Source organism: Myxine glutinosa, chromosome 1 (assembly GCF_964187855.1).
Source record: "Myxine glutinosa chromosome 1, kmMyxGlut1.1, whole genome shotgun sequence".
In the NCBI taxonomy this organism is placed as follows: Eukaryota; Metazoa; Chordata; class Myxini; order Myxiniformes; family Myxinidae; genus Myxine; species Myxine glutinosa.
The window spans coordinates 391,251,755-391,267,787 of record NC_136261.1 but is presented as its reverse complement, the minus strand read 5'-3'; the positions used below and the strand labels follow the sequence as shown (position 1 = coordinate 391,267,787).

The following is a 16,033-nucleotide window of genomic DNA, read 5'->3' as shown; positions in this document are numbered from 1 at the left end:
ATTGTGTCATTATTATGACGGATTTAACTGATTAATTTGTGTTTATAATAATTTTTCACGAAAAATATAACTTGGATGACAGAGGCTGGAGTCGGGATTGGAAGAAGACGTATCAACAATATAAAGTACACTGATAACACTGTTGGCAGAAAGTAAAGAGGACTTGATGAAACAACTGCAGATGGCGAAGGAAAGTGAAAGAGATGGTCTATATTTAAACCTAAAAAAGATGAAATTCTTGTCAAATGAGAAGATGGACATGTTCAGAAGGGGTGTGTTCCATTATCAAGCAGCTTGTAGAGCGCTCGCCTAGTGGCTTAAGCTCTCAAGCAAGCACTCCAGAATGAAACGGTTGATAAGGAACGGCTGGATTGACAAGCAATAGCAATCTGATTGGTAATGGAACACACCCCCAAAGGTTGGGGCAAACGCTGCGACCAAGCTGTCTCGGCCAGAGCTTCCGAAAGCAGCGCAGGATCGGGACGTTTGGAGACATCTGATCATGAATGTCACCAGAAGTCAGACACGGCTTGACAGAATTCGATAACTGGTTACAATAGTACAGTACCAATAAGTGTGCGGACCTGCGACTCTTAGCAGATACACCGTCCATGCATAAATACGTCAACATTTCCATTATACTATAATTCATCGAATGTCCGTCCGTCCGTTCAAAGGTACCGCAAAAACGGATCAACCGATCACAACGATATTTTGGGTGGGTATTCCTGGGACCCCTGGGAGTAAAATAGGCTATATTGTTTTTCCAATTTTTCCCCAATTTTACAAGTTTTCCAATTTTCCAGTTTTTCCAAAGACGATGGAATAATATTTACCGATATGAACTTTTGTTGAAATTCTACGTACCAGGAGAGAGTAGATCGACTCCTGATGAACTCTTCCGATATAAACGTGCGGCTCCGAAGTACCATGGCAGCGTGTGCAAAGCGACTGAGAAACAGGTGTAGCGGCCGCTTCCGTGTTACAGATTCGGCGTGCACTCTTCACACATAAACGTGCGAATGAGAAAGACATGTTGCGGCCGCTTCCGTTTTGCAGAATTCAATCTTTTTTCAAAATGGGAGCCATGTACTGTTTAGATTTTGACGATTTGCGTGTGATGTGATTCAACGGATGTTTATATGAATCGTTTAAAATAAAAAAAGCCTTCAATTTCTGATATTTTGCCTTTTCATTTTTTCTTTTTTATTTTTATTTTTTTGTATACTGAATCGAGGCTCGTGAAAGAGCTAACATTTATTTCACAAACAAATCAACCAGACAAACAAAATATACAAAAAGAGGGAGCGGAAGACAAGATGGGGAGAGAAGGGGAAGCACACAACCACAACATTTGAGAGCAGGGAGAAGTGTGGGAGGGAGAGGGCTTGGGGGCAGGAGGCGTGGGAAGGGGAGGTGGGGGAGAGGTATAAAACACAAGGGGACCGAAATTAGCGGGGGTACAAAAGATCAAGGTTTTGGATGGGGGAGGATAAGAGATGGTGGTGAACAGCTGTTTTAAAGACCTGGAGGGTGGAGTGGGATTGAAGAGAGTGAGGGAGTTTGTTCCAGAGGCGGGAGAAAAGAGGAATGAAGGAGTGAAGGTGAGCAGAAAGTCTTGATTTTGGCAGTTTAACCATAAGAGGGTTACAGGCAGATCTTGTGCGACCTGTAGGAATATTTGGGGGACAGAGCCCAGAGAGGGCTGGGGGGCAAGGCCAGAGAGGAGTCGGTAGAAGACGGAAAGACCACCAACCTGCCTGCGGTGAGTGAGTGAAAGGCCCTTGGAGTTAGCTTCATCGCGGGAGATTCCAATGATTCTGAACGCTTTGGTTTCAACAGCGTGAAGACGGGCTAGGTGTGAGGCAGGAGCACCAGACCAGAGGGGAGAGCAGTATTCCATAGAGCTGCGGATGAAAGCCTTGTATGTGGTGAGGAGCTCAGGTGTGCCAAGGAAGGACTTCGCACGACGGAGGATGCCCAGTCGGCGACTGGCTTTGGAGGCCAGATTTGAAATGTGGTTTTCCCAGGAAAGATCATGGCAAATAGTGAGACCCAAAAGCTTGAGTGACAGAACTTCTTGGAGAGGATTATTCAGAAAGTGGATGGGAGGGTTTTCCAGTCGGTCTTTTCGGAGAGACATCGTAAGAGTGTGAGATTTATCAGGATTGAAAGACATGTTCCATTTGTTTGCCCAGTCTGTGATTTTGTCCAGGTCTGCAGAGAGTGAAGAGGCTGCAGACTGCCGATCTGAGGGATGAGGAATGGAGCGACAGAGAGTAGAGTCGTCAGCAAAGAGATAGAGAGGATTTTCAAGAGAGTCAGAGAGATCATTGATGAAGACCAGAAAAAGCACAGGGCCCAGAACACTACCTTGGGGAACTCCAGCCTGAACAGGAAGAGGAGATGAGAGAAACCCATTCAGGGCCACACGTTGACTACGACCAGAGAGGAAGTCCGCCAGCCATGAGTGGAGATTTCCATGGATACCAAAGAAGGAGAGTTTGGTGAGCAGAGCAGGGTGCCAGACCGTATCGAAGGCACGTGAAATGTCAAGGGAGACAGCTCTAATTTCCTGTTTGGCGTTGAGGACCTCCATCCATTGTTGAGAAAGCAGAAGCAGCATGTCCAGAGTAGAGTGACCAGGTCTGAAACCAAATTGATGATCAGAGATCAAGCCATTGGAGAAGAGGAAAGATTTCATATCTGAAGCAATGATGGATTCCATGACTTTGCTGATAATTGGGAGAAGGCTGATTGGTCTGTAGTTGCTGGGATCTGTTTTTGCACCTTTTTTGTGCAAAGCGGTGATGTTGGCTGATTTCCAAGCAGATGGCAGATGACCTTGAGCAAAAGAGAGGGTGAAGAGAACAGAAAGAGGGAGCGAAAGAGCGGAAGAACATGATTTTAGGACCCGTGGGCTGATGCCGTCAGGACCAGTTGCAGAATCAGAGTCGAGGGTTGACAGAAACTTTTCCAACTTGTCAGGAGGAAAGGACACAGAGTCCAGGAGCAGCTGGGTACGACTGGGTACGGTGGGTACACAGAGGGATGGGTTTGGGACACAAGATTTAGAGGCAAACACAGAGTTGAGGCATTCAGCTTTTTCACGTGCGGAGTCAGCCGTTAAGCCATTTGAGGTGAGGGAGGGGATGGAGGGGGAACAAACACCAGAAACAGATTTGACCAGACGCCACCAGGATTTGGAAGAGGGAGACAGATAAGAGAGTTCGGTCTTGAGAACGGTGAGATATTGTTTCCTGGCTCTCCTGAGGGTGGACACACACTTGTTTCGGGCTTTGTTAAAGGAAATGAGATTTCCTTCCGTTGGATTTTCTTTCCAGGAGACGAAAGCAAGTTGTTTCAGGGCAACAGCCTCACCACAAGATTCCGTGTACCATGGACGGGAGGAAGGGTATGACAACTGAAGACGAGATGGGATAAATCTGTGCATGAGAGAAAGCAATTTACTTTGAAAGAATTCCCAGGATGAGTTGATGTCAGAGGAGGTAGAGATGGGAGACCAGTCCAGATGATTGATGGCTGCTTGAAGACCGTGCCAGTTGGCCTGAGTGAAATGCCAGACTTGTCGACGCTGAGGAGGCTCTCTGAGAATGGTCAGAGAGATGTCCACTTTGACAAGCACATGATCAGATGAGCCGATTGGAGCAGAAGAGGGCAGCAGACATTTTCAGGGAAGTTTGTCATAACCAAATCCAGAAGAGAAGATGCTCCGTTGACTGAGATCCGGGTCGGGAAATTGACAGATTGTGTCAGTCCCAGTGAGTCGCAGAAGTCCTTTGCTAAAGAGCCATGGCTGGCGAGAGGGGTACCCACACCCAGCCAACTGGCATGGTGACAATTTAAATCACCACATATGAGGAAGAGAGAGTTGGGATGGGTAGATAGAAGTTGGTCCATATTTTCAGACAGCGAGATGTAGATGGAGTCATCGCTGTTTGGTGGACGGTACAACACACATATGAACAAAAGGTGGGAGCGAAGGGGAAGCCGTAGCCAAAGGTATTCCTGGGGGTGAGGTGGAGAGAGGGCAGTGGAGGGCGAGTGAGGAAGAGAGTTTTTTTATAAAAATAGCAACCCCACCTCCAGGACGAGGCTCAGGTCTATCATACCGGAGGAGGGAGTAACCTGGGAGAGATACCAAGGCATCAGAGACATCATGAAGGAGGAAAGTTTCTGTTAAGCAGATCACATCTGGTTTGTCAGAAGCAACCTGTATGGAGAGATCAGTCACGTTTGAGCGAAGGCCCCGGATGTTTGAGGTCCATACCGTTAATGAAGAGGAAGGGGGAGCATCGGGTCCAGAACAGGGTGGGGGAGGGGTAGGGTAAGATGTGGAAGAGGAGGAAGAGGTAGGGAGAGCTGTTGAAGGTGTGTCAGAGATTTCAGAGATTTCAGAATAGCTTGGAGAAAGGGAAGAATGGGCGGACAAAAGGTTTGATGGAGATTGGGTGAGGAACAGTGAGGTGTTATTTGAGGAGGGGGAAGAGCGAGGCAGAAGGTTGGGGGAGATGAAGGTGAAAGTTGGAAGGGGGAAGAAGCAGGGAGGATGCTTTGAGGAGGAGGGGTGAGAGGGGAGTCTAGGAGGGGAGGAGCGAGGGAGAGTCTCGGAGGGGAGGGGTGTGGGGGGAGTTTAGGAGGGAGGGGAGGGAAGGGGCAAGGGGGGAGATTTGAAAGGGATGGGTGATGGGGAGGATTTGGAGGGGAGGGGTGAGATTGGATTTTGAAAAGTGTACGATTCATGGGAAACGAACATTTTTTGCAAAATGAGTTTGAGACCTTCGAGTCAAAAATACGTTTGGGGACACTGAAGGAGGGGTGGAGTTCTGGATAGTTTAGGGAATGTAGAAAGGAGGAACTGTAAGAGATGGTATTATATATATTTTTTGGAATGAATAGATTTGGTGAGCAAGACGAAAGCATCCTTTTGTAGGAAAAGAAGAAAAGGGTGTTATAATATATGAGAGAAAATAGTTGTTCAGGGGAGAGATTATTCATTTCTAACCACGTGATCGCGAACGAAGAACGAACGAACAAATAAAAACAACAAATAAACGAATAAGACCTGGGAAGGAAATATTTTTTGGGGTTTTTTTTTTTTTTTTTTGAGTAAAGATATTAAACAAGGAGGTATGGGGTGAACGACTGGGACGAAACAGAGAACGAAAATAATTGCAGCGCATTCGACGAATCGCTGAGAGAAAAACAAAACCACAAGGTCGGAGACGGTACGGTAGCCTAAGCCTACGAGTACTAGGCCGCAGAATACTCGATATGCATTAACCGGCGATTGTGTATACATGTACGAAAAATTAGCACCGAAAATTTTCCAAAAGATACGCTATACTCTATAGGTACATACACCGAAAGACAGATACAGTTTTGACAAAAACACAATTGAGAAAGATCACTTAGCTTCGAAAGCGTGAGCGCATGGAACAGCTTCGAAAAGACGTGACCTCGCCGTGATCTCGCGAGAGATCATTTGGACTTCCCAATGGAAGCCCCACCCATAGGGCGGGTACCGTTGCTAGTCAGACCAATATCAAAATGCTTACGAACCATAGGAATATGATTATGCATCAAATAATGGTCAGAATTGGGCCATAAGGGTGCTAGTGGCAACTGGGAGAAATAACATATGAGGCCCCCAGACAACAACAACAACAACAACATGCATTTTAAAGGCCATTTTCCCTGCTAGAGCGGGGGTTAGCCTTGCGGTCCCCATGACAATCTTCTCCATTTTGCCCTATTTTCTGCATCTCTCCTTGTTAACCCTCTTGCCCGCATTTCTTCTTCCACCATCTTTAGCCAAGTCTTTCTCGGTCTTCCCCGTCTTCTACTTCCTTCTACATTCATTTCCATCACTCTTCTCAACCAGTCACTTTCATCCTTCCTCAACACATGACCAAACCATCTCAACCTGTTCCTCTTCACAGCATCAATCACAGGCTCTATTCCCCCAACCCCCAGACATGTTCTAAAAATCCATATACAACAACAACAACAACAACAACAACAACAACAACAGGCATTTTAAGGCCATTTTCCCTGCTAGAGCGGGGGTTAGCCTTGCGGGCCCCATGACAATCTTCTCCATTTTGCCCGATTTTCTTCATCATAAAAATATACTGTCCACAGATCCATATACTGTCCATTCTAATAAAAATCCATATACTGTCCACAAATAAATCTGATGGCAAGAAAAATCAGATGAGCAATGGGATTCATTCGTCATGCGTAAAGACTCATGCAAGCATCATTGTTATAGCTAAAGATCATTGCCGCTTTCCTAGGCCGAGCAAGTCCAGACAGCTCTGATCCGTTCATCTCGTCTGAGGGGGACACGGTAAGTACAGACAGAATGCCTTAAGCATTTCTTTCAGTTTCATCCAAACTTTTTCCGGTTTAATAGACGTCTTTATTTATTTTTTTATTTTTTTTACCTCCGGAAGGTGTACCCCATTAAACACATGATAACCTATTATACACCTCAACATGGAGTTTGTGCAAAGTGGAAATCCCCATTGAGTAGAGGAGGACATTAAATCGTTACCTCTGTCGTGTGACCCTTAGTCTCCCTGTCAAGTTTGGTTGCGATTGGATAAGCCACGACCAAATGTATTTCAGTCCGACAGACAAGACACCAAATTGCGTATTTTAGTATGAATACGAATTATGCAACGACTTTTCAATAATTGTTTTAGATTTTCTATTTTTCAATAATTTTTCCAAATTAACTTTTTTTATTCACAACTGAAGAGATCAAACTAAACACTTATACTTGAAGGAGATTACATGTGAGGAACACCTCCAAATCACAATTTACTGGTTGAAAAAGTATTCAGCCCCATAGGTCAGTACTTGGTCGAAGCAACTTACACCAATGACTGATATGAGTCTTTTTGGGTAGTAGGTCTCTACCAGCTTTGCAGTGAGATGGTGAAATCTTTGTCCATTCTTCACGTGAAAATTGCTATCGTTCGGCCAATTTTGATGGGGATCGTCGATGGCAAGCAATCTTCAAGTCAGGATGTTTATTTTCTTCTTATTGAGCCACTCTGATGTGGCTTTAAGCTTTATACTTGGATCATTGTCCTGCTGAAATGTGAATCTCCCACCCAGTTTCAGATTTATGGATGACTCAAGCAGGTTTTCATCAACGATTCTCCTGTACTTTGCATCGTCCATTGTCCCTTCTATCCTGATAAGCTTGCCAGTCCCTGCTGATAAAAAGCAGCCCCATTACATGATGCTGGCACCACCATTCTTGACAGTAGGGATGGTGTTCAATGGGTGATGTGCAGTGTTAGGGTTTCGCCTGAAATAATGCTTTGAATTTAGACCAAAAAGTTAAATTTTTGTCTCACCTGAGTTGTACACAGAAAGACATGATATAATCTGTAGCGTAATCCACTGGCACATGTGTAAACATTCCAACATTCCAGTTTCAGAACAATCATGGAAACACAACCAAATCTGATCCTTGAAAATGAACATATAGTGCTCACACATGACAATATGATCCTATAAAGTTTGGGCATTGCAGGTGGAGCATTGCGACTGGACTGGACAGTGCTCAAACACAAAAAGGAAAAGACGGCATTGTTGATTGATGTTTCAGTTCCCAATGACTTTGGACTGAATGCTTCAGAAACCAAGAAAATGCTCAAATACCAGGAGCTGAAAAACTAGGTCAAGAGGACTTGGAAATTGAAGAAAGCTGGTATTGTCCCACCTTCCCTCAAAATTGCTGCTGTTACCCCCATTCTAAAAAAACCTGGTCTAAACCCTGACACCCTAAACAACTTCAGACCCATCTCCAACCTACCCTTTCTGTCAAAAGTTTTGGAACGCGCTGTAGCCACTCAACTCAAACATCATCTCTCTGCCAATAACTTGTATGAAACATTCCAATCCGGATTCCGCTCCAACCACAGTACTGAAACTGCTCTCCTCAAAATCACCAACGACCTTCTCCTCTCCTCTGACGCTGGCAACCTCAACATTCTCGTCCTCCTCGACCTCAGCGCTGCCTTTGACACCATCGATCACACTATCCTCCTCACCCGACTTGAATCCACCTTTAACGTCACCGGCACTGCCCTCTCTTGGATTAAATCATACCTCTCTGACAGATGCCAGTTCATCTCCATCAATAACTGCAAATCCCCCACTGCTCCCCTCCCCCAAGGTGTCCCCCAAGGTTCAGTTCTTGGCCCCCTCCTCTTCATCCTTTACCTGTCCCCGCTCGGTCACTTAATCCGCCGTCATGGTCTCCAATTCCACTGCTTCGCCGATGACATCCAGCTTTTCATCTCCACCAAGTCCGTCTCCACCGACACCCACTCTATCCTGACAAACTGCATCACTGAAATAAAATCCTGGCTTCAAATCAACTTCCTCAAGCTTAACTGTGATAAATCTGAAATAATCATCATTGGCCCAAAAACGCTCACAAAATCCACCCATAACTTTGCCCTCAACATCGACGGTATCCCAGTATCCACCTCCCCTCACATCCGGAATCTTGGCGTCATCTTTGAACAAACCCTTTCCTTCGACAAATACACTAAACAGATCACAAAGTCAGCCTTCTTTCACCTGAAAAACATTGCCCGTCTCCGCTCATCCCTCTCCTCCACGGCTGCAGAAACCCTCATCCACGCCTTCATCACCTCCCGTCTGGACTACTGCAATAGCCTCCTCTATGGTTCACCCTCAAAAATCACCAATAAACTCCAATACATTCAGAACTCCGCTGCCCGTCTACTCACTCATTCCCGGACCCGTGACCACATCACCCCCGTCCTTTACAAGCTTCACTGGCTCCCCATCCCCCAGAGAATCCAGTACAAAATCCTCCTCTTGACATACAAAGCCCTCCATAACCTGGCCCCATCCTACCTGGCTGACCTCCTCTCCAGACACACTCCCACCCGCAACCTCTGCTCTGCTGGTACCAACCTCCTGACCCCCTCCATCCGGACCAAATTCAGATCCTGGGGGGACAGGGCCTTCTCCATCGCTGCTCCCACCCTCTGGAACTCACTACCTCACACCATCAGAGACTCCTCCTCACTCACCACATTCAAAACATCACTAAAGACCCACCTGTTCAACGCTGCATTCAACATTCAACCCACAGCATTTAACCCCTGACTATCTCTTCTCCTTCTCCCTCCTTTTGCTTTAAATATTTCCCTATTGATTCTTGTCTTGTCTTTTTGATTCTTGTCTTATATATATGCCGTATATCGCTGCTGTTTGTTTTCTTGATTCTTGTCTTTTTGCAATTGTTGTTTTCATGTATTGTTATGCATTATGTTTTCCACTCTGTCAAAGCGCCTTTGGGCTTCTGGAAAAGCGCTATACAAAATAAATGAATTATTATTATTATTATTATTGTACCAGTGATAGTCGGAGCAACAGGGGCGATCAGGAAATCCCTCGCAGAGTACTTAAAAACATAGGGGCAATACCCCTGGCGCTCACCTGGTAGAATAAACAGTATACTGCACCGACTAAAGATACTTATGTTTGGGGGCAACCACCCCAGAGACGCCCAAAGGGGCACATCTTACTATAATTCACCAAATGTCTGTCTGTCTGCCTGTCCGTTCGAAGGTACCGTAAAAACTGCTGAACCGATCGCAAAGATATTTTCGGTGGGTAATCCTGGGATCCCCAGGAGTAAAATAGGCTATTTAGTTTTCCCAATTTCAGCTTTAGTCTCCAGCTTTCTCAGGTTTGGACTCCCGCATAACATTCGCGTTTGCTCGACGTTCATTGTTCTCATTGTGACGATGTTGTTTTCCCGGGTGCTGCACAAACGGCTGCACCGATCGCTGCACAGCTGCACCTATCGAACTCGGTGACCTCGGACAAAGACCTTTTATTGTTCCTTTAAAGCTTTTATTAATCTTACTATAATTCACCAAATGTCCGTTTGTCTGTCCGTTCGAAGGTACCGTAAAAACTGCTGAACCGATCACAAAGATATTTTCGGTGGGTAATCCTGGGATCCCCAGGAGGAAAATAGGCTATTTAGTTTTCCCAATTTCAGCTTTAGCCTCCAGCATTCTAGGGTTTGGACTCCCGCATAACATTCGCGTTCGCATGACGTTCATTGTTCTCATTGTGACGACGCACAAACGGATGCACCCGGGAAAGCAACATGTCTCCATCGATCGCTAACAGATCACTGTCTCCATCGATCTTGCCAAGGCTGTAACAGCTTTCGGCTCAAAATCCTTTTCACTGTTGATTTGGTACAGTTACACGTTTCGGGAATTTGGTACACGTATCGGGAGTACATACGACATAGCGATTGTGAACACGATTATCGATCACGATTCACGATCACGATCATAGTGTATCGATCACGATTTGGAACACGATGGAACAATATTTACCGATATGAATAGTGATGGCTTTTATTGAAATTCTAAAGATACTGTTTAGATTTTGATGACTTGCGTGTGATATGATTTAACGGATGTTTATATGAATCGTTTAAAATAAAAAAAACCTTCAATTTCTGATATTTTGCCATCGTCATATGCAGATTCGCCACGGTCCCACGATCGATGTTTCTATACGTGAACGTACCCGTTTGTTTGCGAACGGGTACGTTTTTCATGGAAGTCCTTCACGAACTTGCTGTCCATGTCTGACGTGCGACTGAAGGTGCTACAGGAATGTGGAATTTATTGGTTTCATGCTTTAGCATTCGCCGTTTCAGCATTGCCTGTTTGCTTCTGGCCTCCCACCCGTGCGTAGCACGGGTATTTCTCTAGTTTATTTTTTAATTCCGTGAACAATCTTTGGTACATCATGGGTGGTGAAGTTTGAGGTCAAGTTTAATTAAAATCGTGTGTAGTTTCTGAGTAGAAAGCAAATACCTATTTGGGGGGGCCAAACCTGGATCCACTTTGACCACCGGTAAACCCCCTTAGACCCCGATCTTTTTTTTAATGCCGTGAACAAACTTTAGTCACAACACAACAAATATAATTTGTGCCAAATTTGGTCACAATCCCATCAGTGGTTTCGGAGAAGAAGTTTCAAGTGTTTACGGACTGACAAAGCGCCATCGCATAAGCTCCCCTGAACTTCGTTCCAGGTGAGCTGAAAAAGCATTCTGGGGAATATCACGACAAACAAGCTACAGGTGGAGGCTTCAGAGGTTCAGTGAGGATTGTAAAACAAGCACGTGGAACAAAGCTATGAGAATGAAGTTTCACAATCTGGTTCATGAATAATAATCCTTTACTAAAAAAGGAGGTGGAGATTTTGAGTTTTGGGAAAACTTCCTCCCACCTCCTAAAACCAAAAATGGAGATAACAACCAACGTGATATCTATCACACTTATTTCGTAACCTTTCAAACAAATAATTTGCTCCTGAAGTGATTCAAGGTTAATTCGGCAAAGGGTTTGAATAGTTATGCAACCGAGAATCATCTGATTTTCTCCTGTTAATCAAACTTATCCACATTTTACCTGCATTTTTTTTAGCTTTATCACTTTAGAGTCGTTTGTGAAGACTTTATATATCAAGTTTGATTTGAGAGCATCATTAAATAAGCTCAAGTGGCATAAACATGTGAAAACTTTGGATGAGGTGAGGGGGAATACTTTTGCAGGCCACTGTATTTATTTTTTCTTCAGGAAGAGCTGTCATATAAACAAGTTACACACTCACATGGAAAGAGAGACAGCAGACAACATAGGACTAGAGATCAGACAAACATGGCCTTTGACCTTGGGGTGGGGGGAAGGGGAGGGAGGGGGGGAATGGAAGAGGGGTTACTTCCTGGAACACACTGGGAAACTGCAGCATCATCTGTTGGTGGCGTTTTTATCTCTGCAGTCAGCGAGGAACTTTTAGGGTGGAAACTTCCTCCCCAATGGGATGCTAACCCACAGGGCCTGTCCCCATTTTATCCTCCAAATGCCGAGCATCAAGTGAGCAAGCAGCACATACCATATTCAGTCTTTCGTATGACTCAACCCAGGTTCTGCATTGAATCAACGACCCCCCAGACTCAGAGCAGACCCCCTAAAGTCTAACTACAATGGCACTGAACCTGGGACAATGTTAGTCGTTCAATTTCCCCCACCCCAATCATGGCAATTTAAACCCAGTACTACGTGCTGGTCATTGCAAGATGCCAATCTTGCACCAGAACAAAAGACAATCTTAGGATGTAAAAATAAATAAATAAATAAAAACAGATAAAAATTGGTCAACATCTCCGATCATCAAGAATCGGTATTTAAAAGAAAACCAACAAAAGGCCTTCACACCTCCAAGCGTTGTCGCACCCGCCAAACCCCGCCTGACGTTCATGGGAGCCACAGAGTACCACACGCCATCCTCGTCAGCAGTGAAGTCTAGGCACTCGACAGAACTGAGCCGTGAGCGCCCGTCGTAACCACCGATGGCATACACACGCCCATTGAGAGAAACTGTCGCCACGTAGCGACGCTTTCTGGCAATGCTCTGTATAAAGGGGTTAAAGAGAAACAGAAGATAATTTAAAGGGAAGCTTAGAAACTGTTAAAACATGAGATGTTCGGAAAAGTGAGAGTTTAAAAAAAAAGAAAATTTTAAATAACTCACTCGTTGGTAAGGTCTAACAGATTTGAGGCATTTCGATTGTAAGAATTATTTCAACCTCCAAATTTCCCGCTCCCCCACAAACCGAAATACACGATTCACAACTCACCGGAAGCAAGCTCCACTCCTGAGTCTTTGGGTCGTATTTATCGACAACATCGATGGGAGACTGCTCACTCCCGAACCCACCTATCACCAACAGCACCTCGTTGGCTCCTATCGACAGTTGTGGACGAGTAATAACACACTCTCAAGTTTAGCCATTGCTAGTTTCTGTTAAGCAAGAAGAAAATCAAAATCTGAATACGTGACTTTCAAAATGACATACAAAGGCCAACGAGGCCTTTTGGACATTTGCTCTGTGTGTATGCATGTTCGGTGACTCGGTTATGCTCACCGGGAACTTTTACCCTGCCGTCACCAACACAAAATCTGCAATTCAAATTGTCTTTCAAACATAATTTTCAGCATTTAGAGTTTAGACGAAAGAGTGGCAATTTCAAAATGGTTAACCACAAGTGTTCTGTTCCGTGAATGAGAGGAGTCAAGTTCCTATAATTTCCTGTTAGTACAAGCTAGCCGCAGCAGTGGATACAACACATACAAATGGACAGGCGCTTCTCCTTTTAACAACAGATGTAAAAATCTAGTATAATTACCTCCGGCGCTGAAGTTGGACGATTTTGCTTAAGGTCTGGATGCAGATTCGGCCTTTAGTGGGCTACAAAACGTAAACGGTTCAGCCTGGTGAAGGTACACGATATACTGAGCGCCGATTCAGTCTCACTTGTGGTCCCAGAACCAAACAAAAACTACAACAACACTCTTTGACGTCACGACGTCGAACGATATGCCTCTGCTCACAATATTACATCATTATAATACTGTCTTGTACCAAATTTGATTTAAATCCATTCAGCTATTCTCAAGGTATCACATTTTTACCTGACATGAACTCTGACCTTTGACCTATTGACCCCAAAATTTCATCAGTTCATGCTGACATCATTATACATACCTGTACCAAGTATTAATTTAAATACCTTCAGCTGTTCACGAGTTATCACATTTTTACCCGACATGACTTCTGACCTTTGGCCTTGGACCTCGGGACCCCAAAATCTAATCAGTTAATCTTTACATTATTATACATATCTATAACCAAGTTTGAATTAGATCACTTAGGCTGTTCTGAAGTTATAGACCTATTAAAGATTTTGACATTTGACCTCTTGATCCCAAAATCTAATCAGTTAATCTTTACATTATACATACCTGTACCAAGTTTTAATTAGATCACTTCAACCGTTCTCAAGTTATCGACGTATTACAGACTTTGACCTTTGACCTCTTGACCCCAAAATCTAATCAGTTCATCTTCACATCATTGTACATAATTGTACCAAATTTGGTCGGAATACCATCTCTGGTTCACAAGTTATCTCGGTAACAGGAGTTTTACCTAATATGACCTCTGACCTTTGACCGCAAAATCTAATCAGTTCATATATACCTGATTATACATACCTGCACCAAATTTGACTAAGATCACTTCAGCCGTTCTCAAGTTATCGTGGTAACAAAAACCTATCACGGATGGACGGACAATCTAAAAACATAATGCCTCCATCGACGTCTTCAGCAAATTAGACCGTGATGAATGATATTCAATGGTTTTGCGTTTGGGTTCCCATTTAAACAGCTGTTTAACCACGTGGTCATGACAAAGATCCTTTTTTAAAGCAAGCACCTGTTCTTACAGTTCTTGAAACTCCGTTACAAATCCCACCCATATATAGTTAGTCATAGAACTTCAAAAGTCCTCAATGTTGTCAGGACAAGTCAATTTCAAAACGTCTGAATTATTTTGTTTTGAGATCTTACACCATCATCACTTTCAATAATCCATCCCCAGTTCAGGCCTGCTCGGTTGAACGAGTTCATCGTCCAACCGACTCCGTGTGTGTCTGTCTATATGCAGGAGATCCATTTTGACAGCTCACCTACATTTCTCCATCACCCTTCTCTCCATAACCATCTTCAGCCTAGTCTTATTCCATGTCCAGTCAGGAAAAGCGTCAGTTCATCAGCTTGTGTGAAATCCTTCATTTCCTAATCAGCTTTTCAACTCTTCATTTGGCAGTCCTTCCTCCTACTCGACCTTCCCTCCCAAATGTTCGCACGAATGAGGAAGTACGAAATGTTAATCCTTAGCCTGTTCTTTAAGGTCCTTCATGAGCAAAGATATCCACCCATTTAAAAAGAATAATTCCGATTGGATAAGAAGAGGATAAATCGGTCTTTAAACAGAGAGAAAGTATTATCCAATCAACAAACAAACAAGAAATATGTCATGCATAGCATGATACTTGCAATATCCGTAAAATAGGTTGTTGGCCTATGTTGACCTCAAAAATAGTTGGTGGTTGAAATCAGTGTCCAGACATGCAAATCCTCTTCAATTTCAAGTCAATCGGATGAAAATTGCGGATTTTAGAAATTTGACAAAGTTGGTGATCTTTGGCCAATGTTGACCTATTGACCTTTTCACCCAAAAAACAATAGCCTTCTTGCTTATGACCAACTCCACCATTTGGTGAAGTTTGGTAAAGATCGGTTGAAAATTGTGACCTGAAGGAGACCGACAGACAGACAAACAGACAAGCAGCCCAACCAATATACGTGAAAAATCTTCGATTTTCGCGAGTAACCACAAAGCAAAATCACGTGCAGAAAGGTCGCTTGCAATTAATGAATTCAGAGACAAATGGTCACCGTTTCCCCATTTTGTTAAGGCTCGGCTCACCCAAGCGAGGCTTCGTTCGAGAGCTTTGCATCTGGGCTCGGATCTCTGGGCGTAGGTGAAACTTCTTGGCTTCGTCCACAAGGTCGCGGCATTCCAAACTGCACCGAATCAATGGCTGCAAACAAAATGCGTACTCGACCATCGCCCCTTTGTCCTTTTGAGGCATTATGACTACAAACAAATAAACAATTACAACCAGAATCGAAAGCGTGTTTTGGCGGAATCAATGTTGACAAAAAATGATGATGAAATCAGCCCCGTCTGGGTTCCATGACGCACCTCGGTATCGATGTCATCGGTGATGTAGCGTGGGGTGAGCAGCGGCATCCGGACGTACTGCAGGAGGTCCGGCAGGAAGGAGCTGCGTTCTTTTTCTGCGTGTTTCACCCAGTTTACCACGGCTTCAAACACCGGCTCTTCGGAGTCCACCTGGGGTCACCATGGAGGTGCATCGTATTTGTAAATCCTGATTCTTATTTAACACCACGTTAGTCCAGTTAATTCCCTTGCTTTGAAAAACTTGCACATTTGCAAAGAGCACGCAGGTTTCAGCCAAAAACTAGCTGAGGCCAAGGGTGA

At 44.3% G+C, this 16,033-nt stretch overlaps 1 protein-coding gene across 2 annotated transcripts in view; it reads right to left on the bottom strand.

Annotated features, from left to right (window-relative positions):
• Positions 1-16,033, bottom strand: part of KLHL12 (kelch like family member 12) — a 48,713-nt gene that overhangs the window by 16,270 nt on the left and 16,410 nt on the right. For both annotated transcript variants that reach the window (XM_068102067.2, XM_068102077.2), the window contains exons 5-8: positions 15,734-15,883; positions 15,455-15,569; positions 12,758-12,864; positions 12,336-12,531 (exon numbers count right to left, since the gene is read on the bottom strand). In XM_068102067.2, coding sequence (XP_067958168.1) covers positions 12,336-12,531; positions 12,758-12,864; positions 15,455-15,569; positions 15,734-15,883 — 568 coding nt within the window. The remainder of the gene's footprint in view (positions 1-12,335; positions 12,532-12,757; positions 12,865-15,454; positions 15,570-15,733; positions 15,884-16,033) is intronic.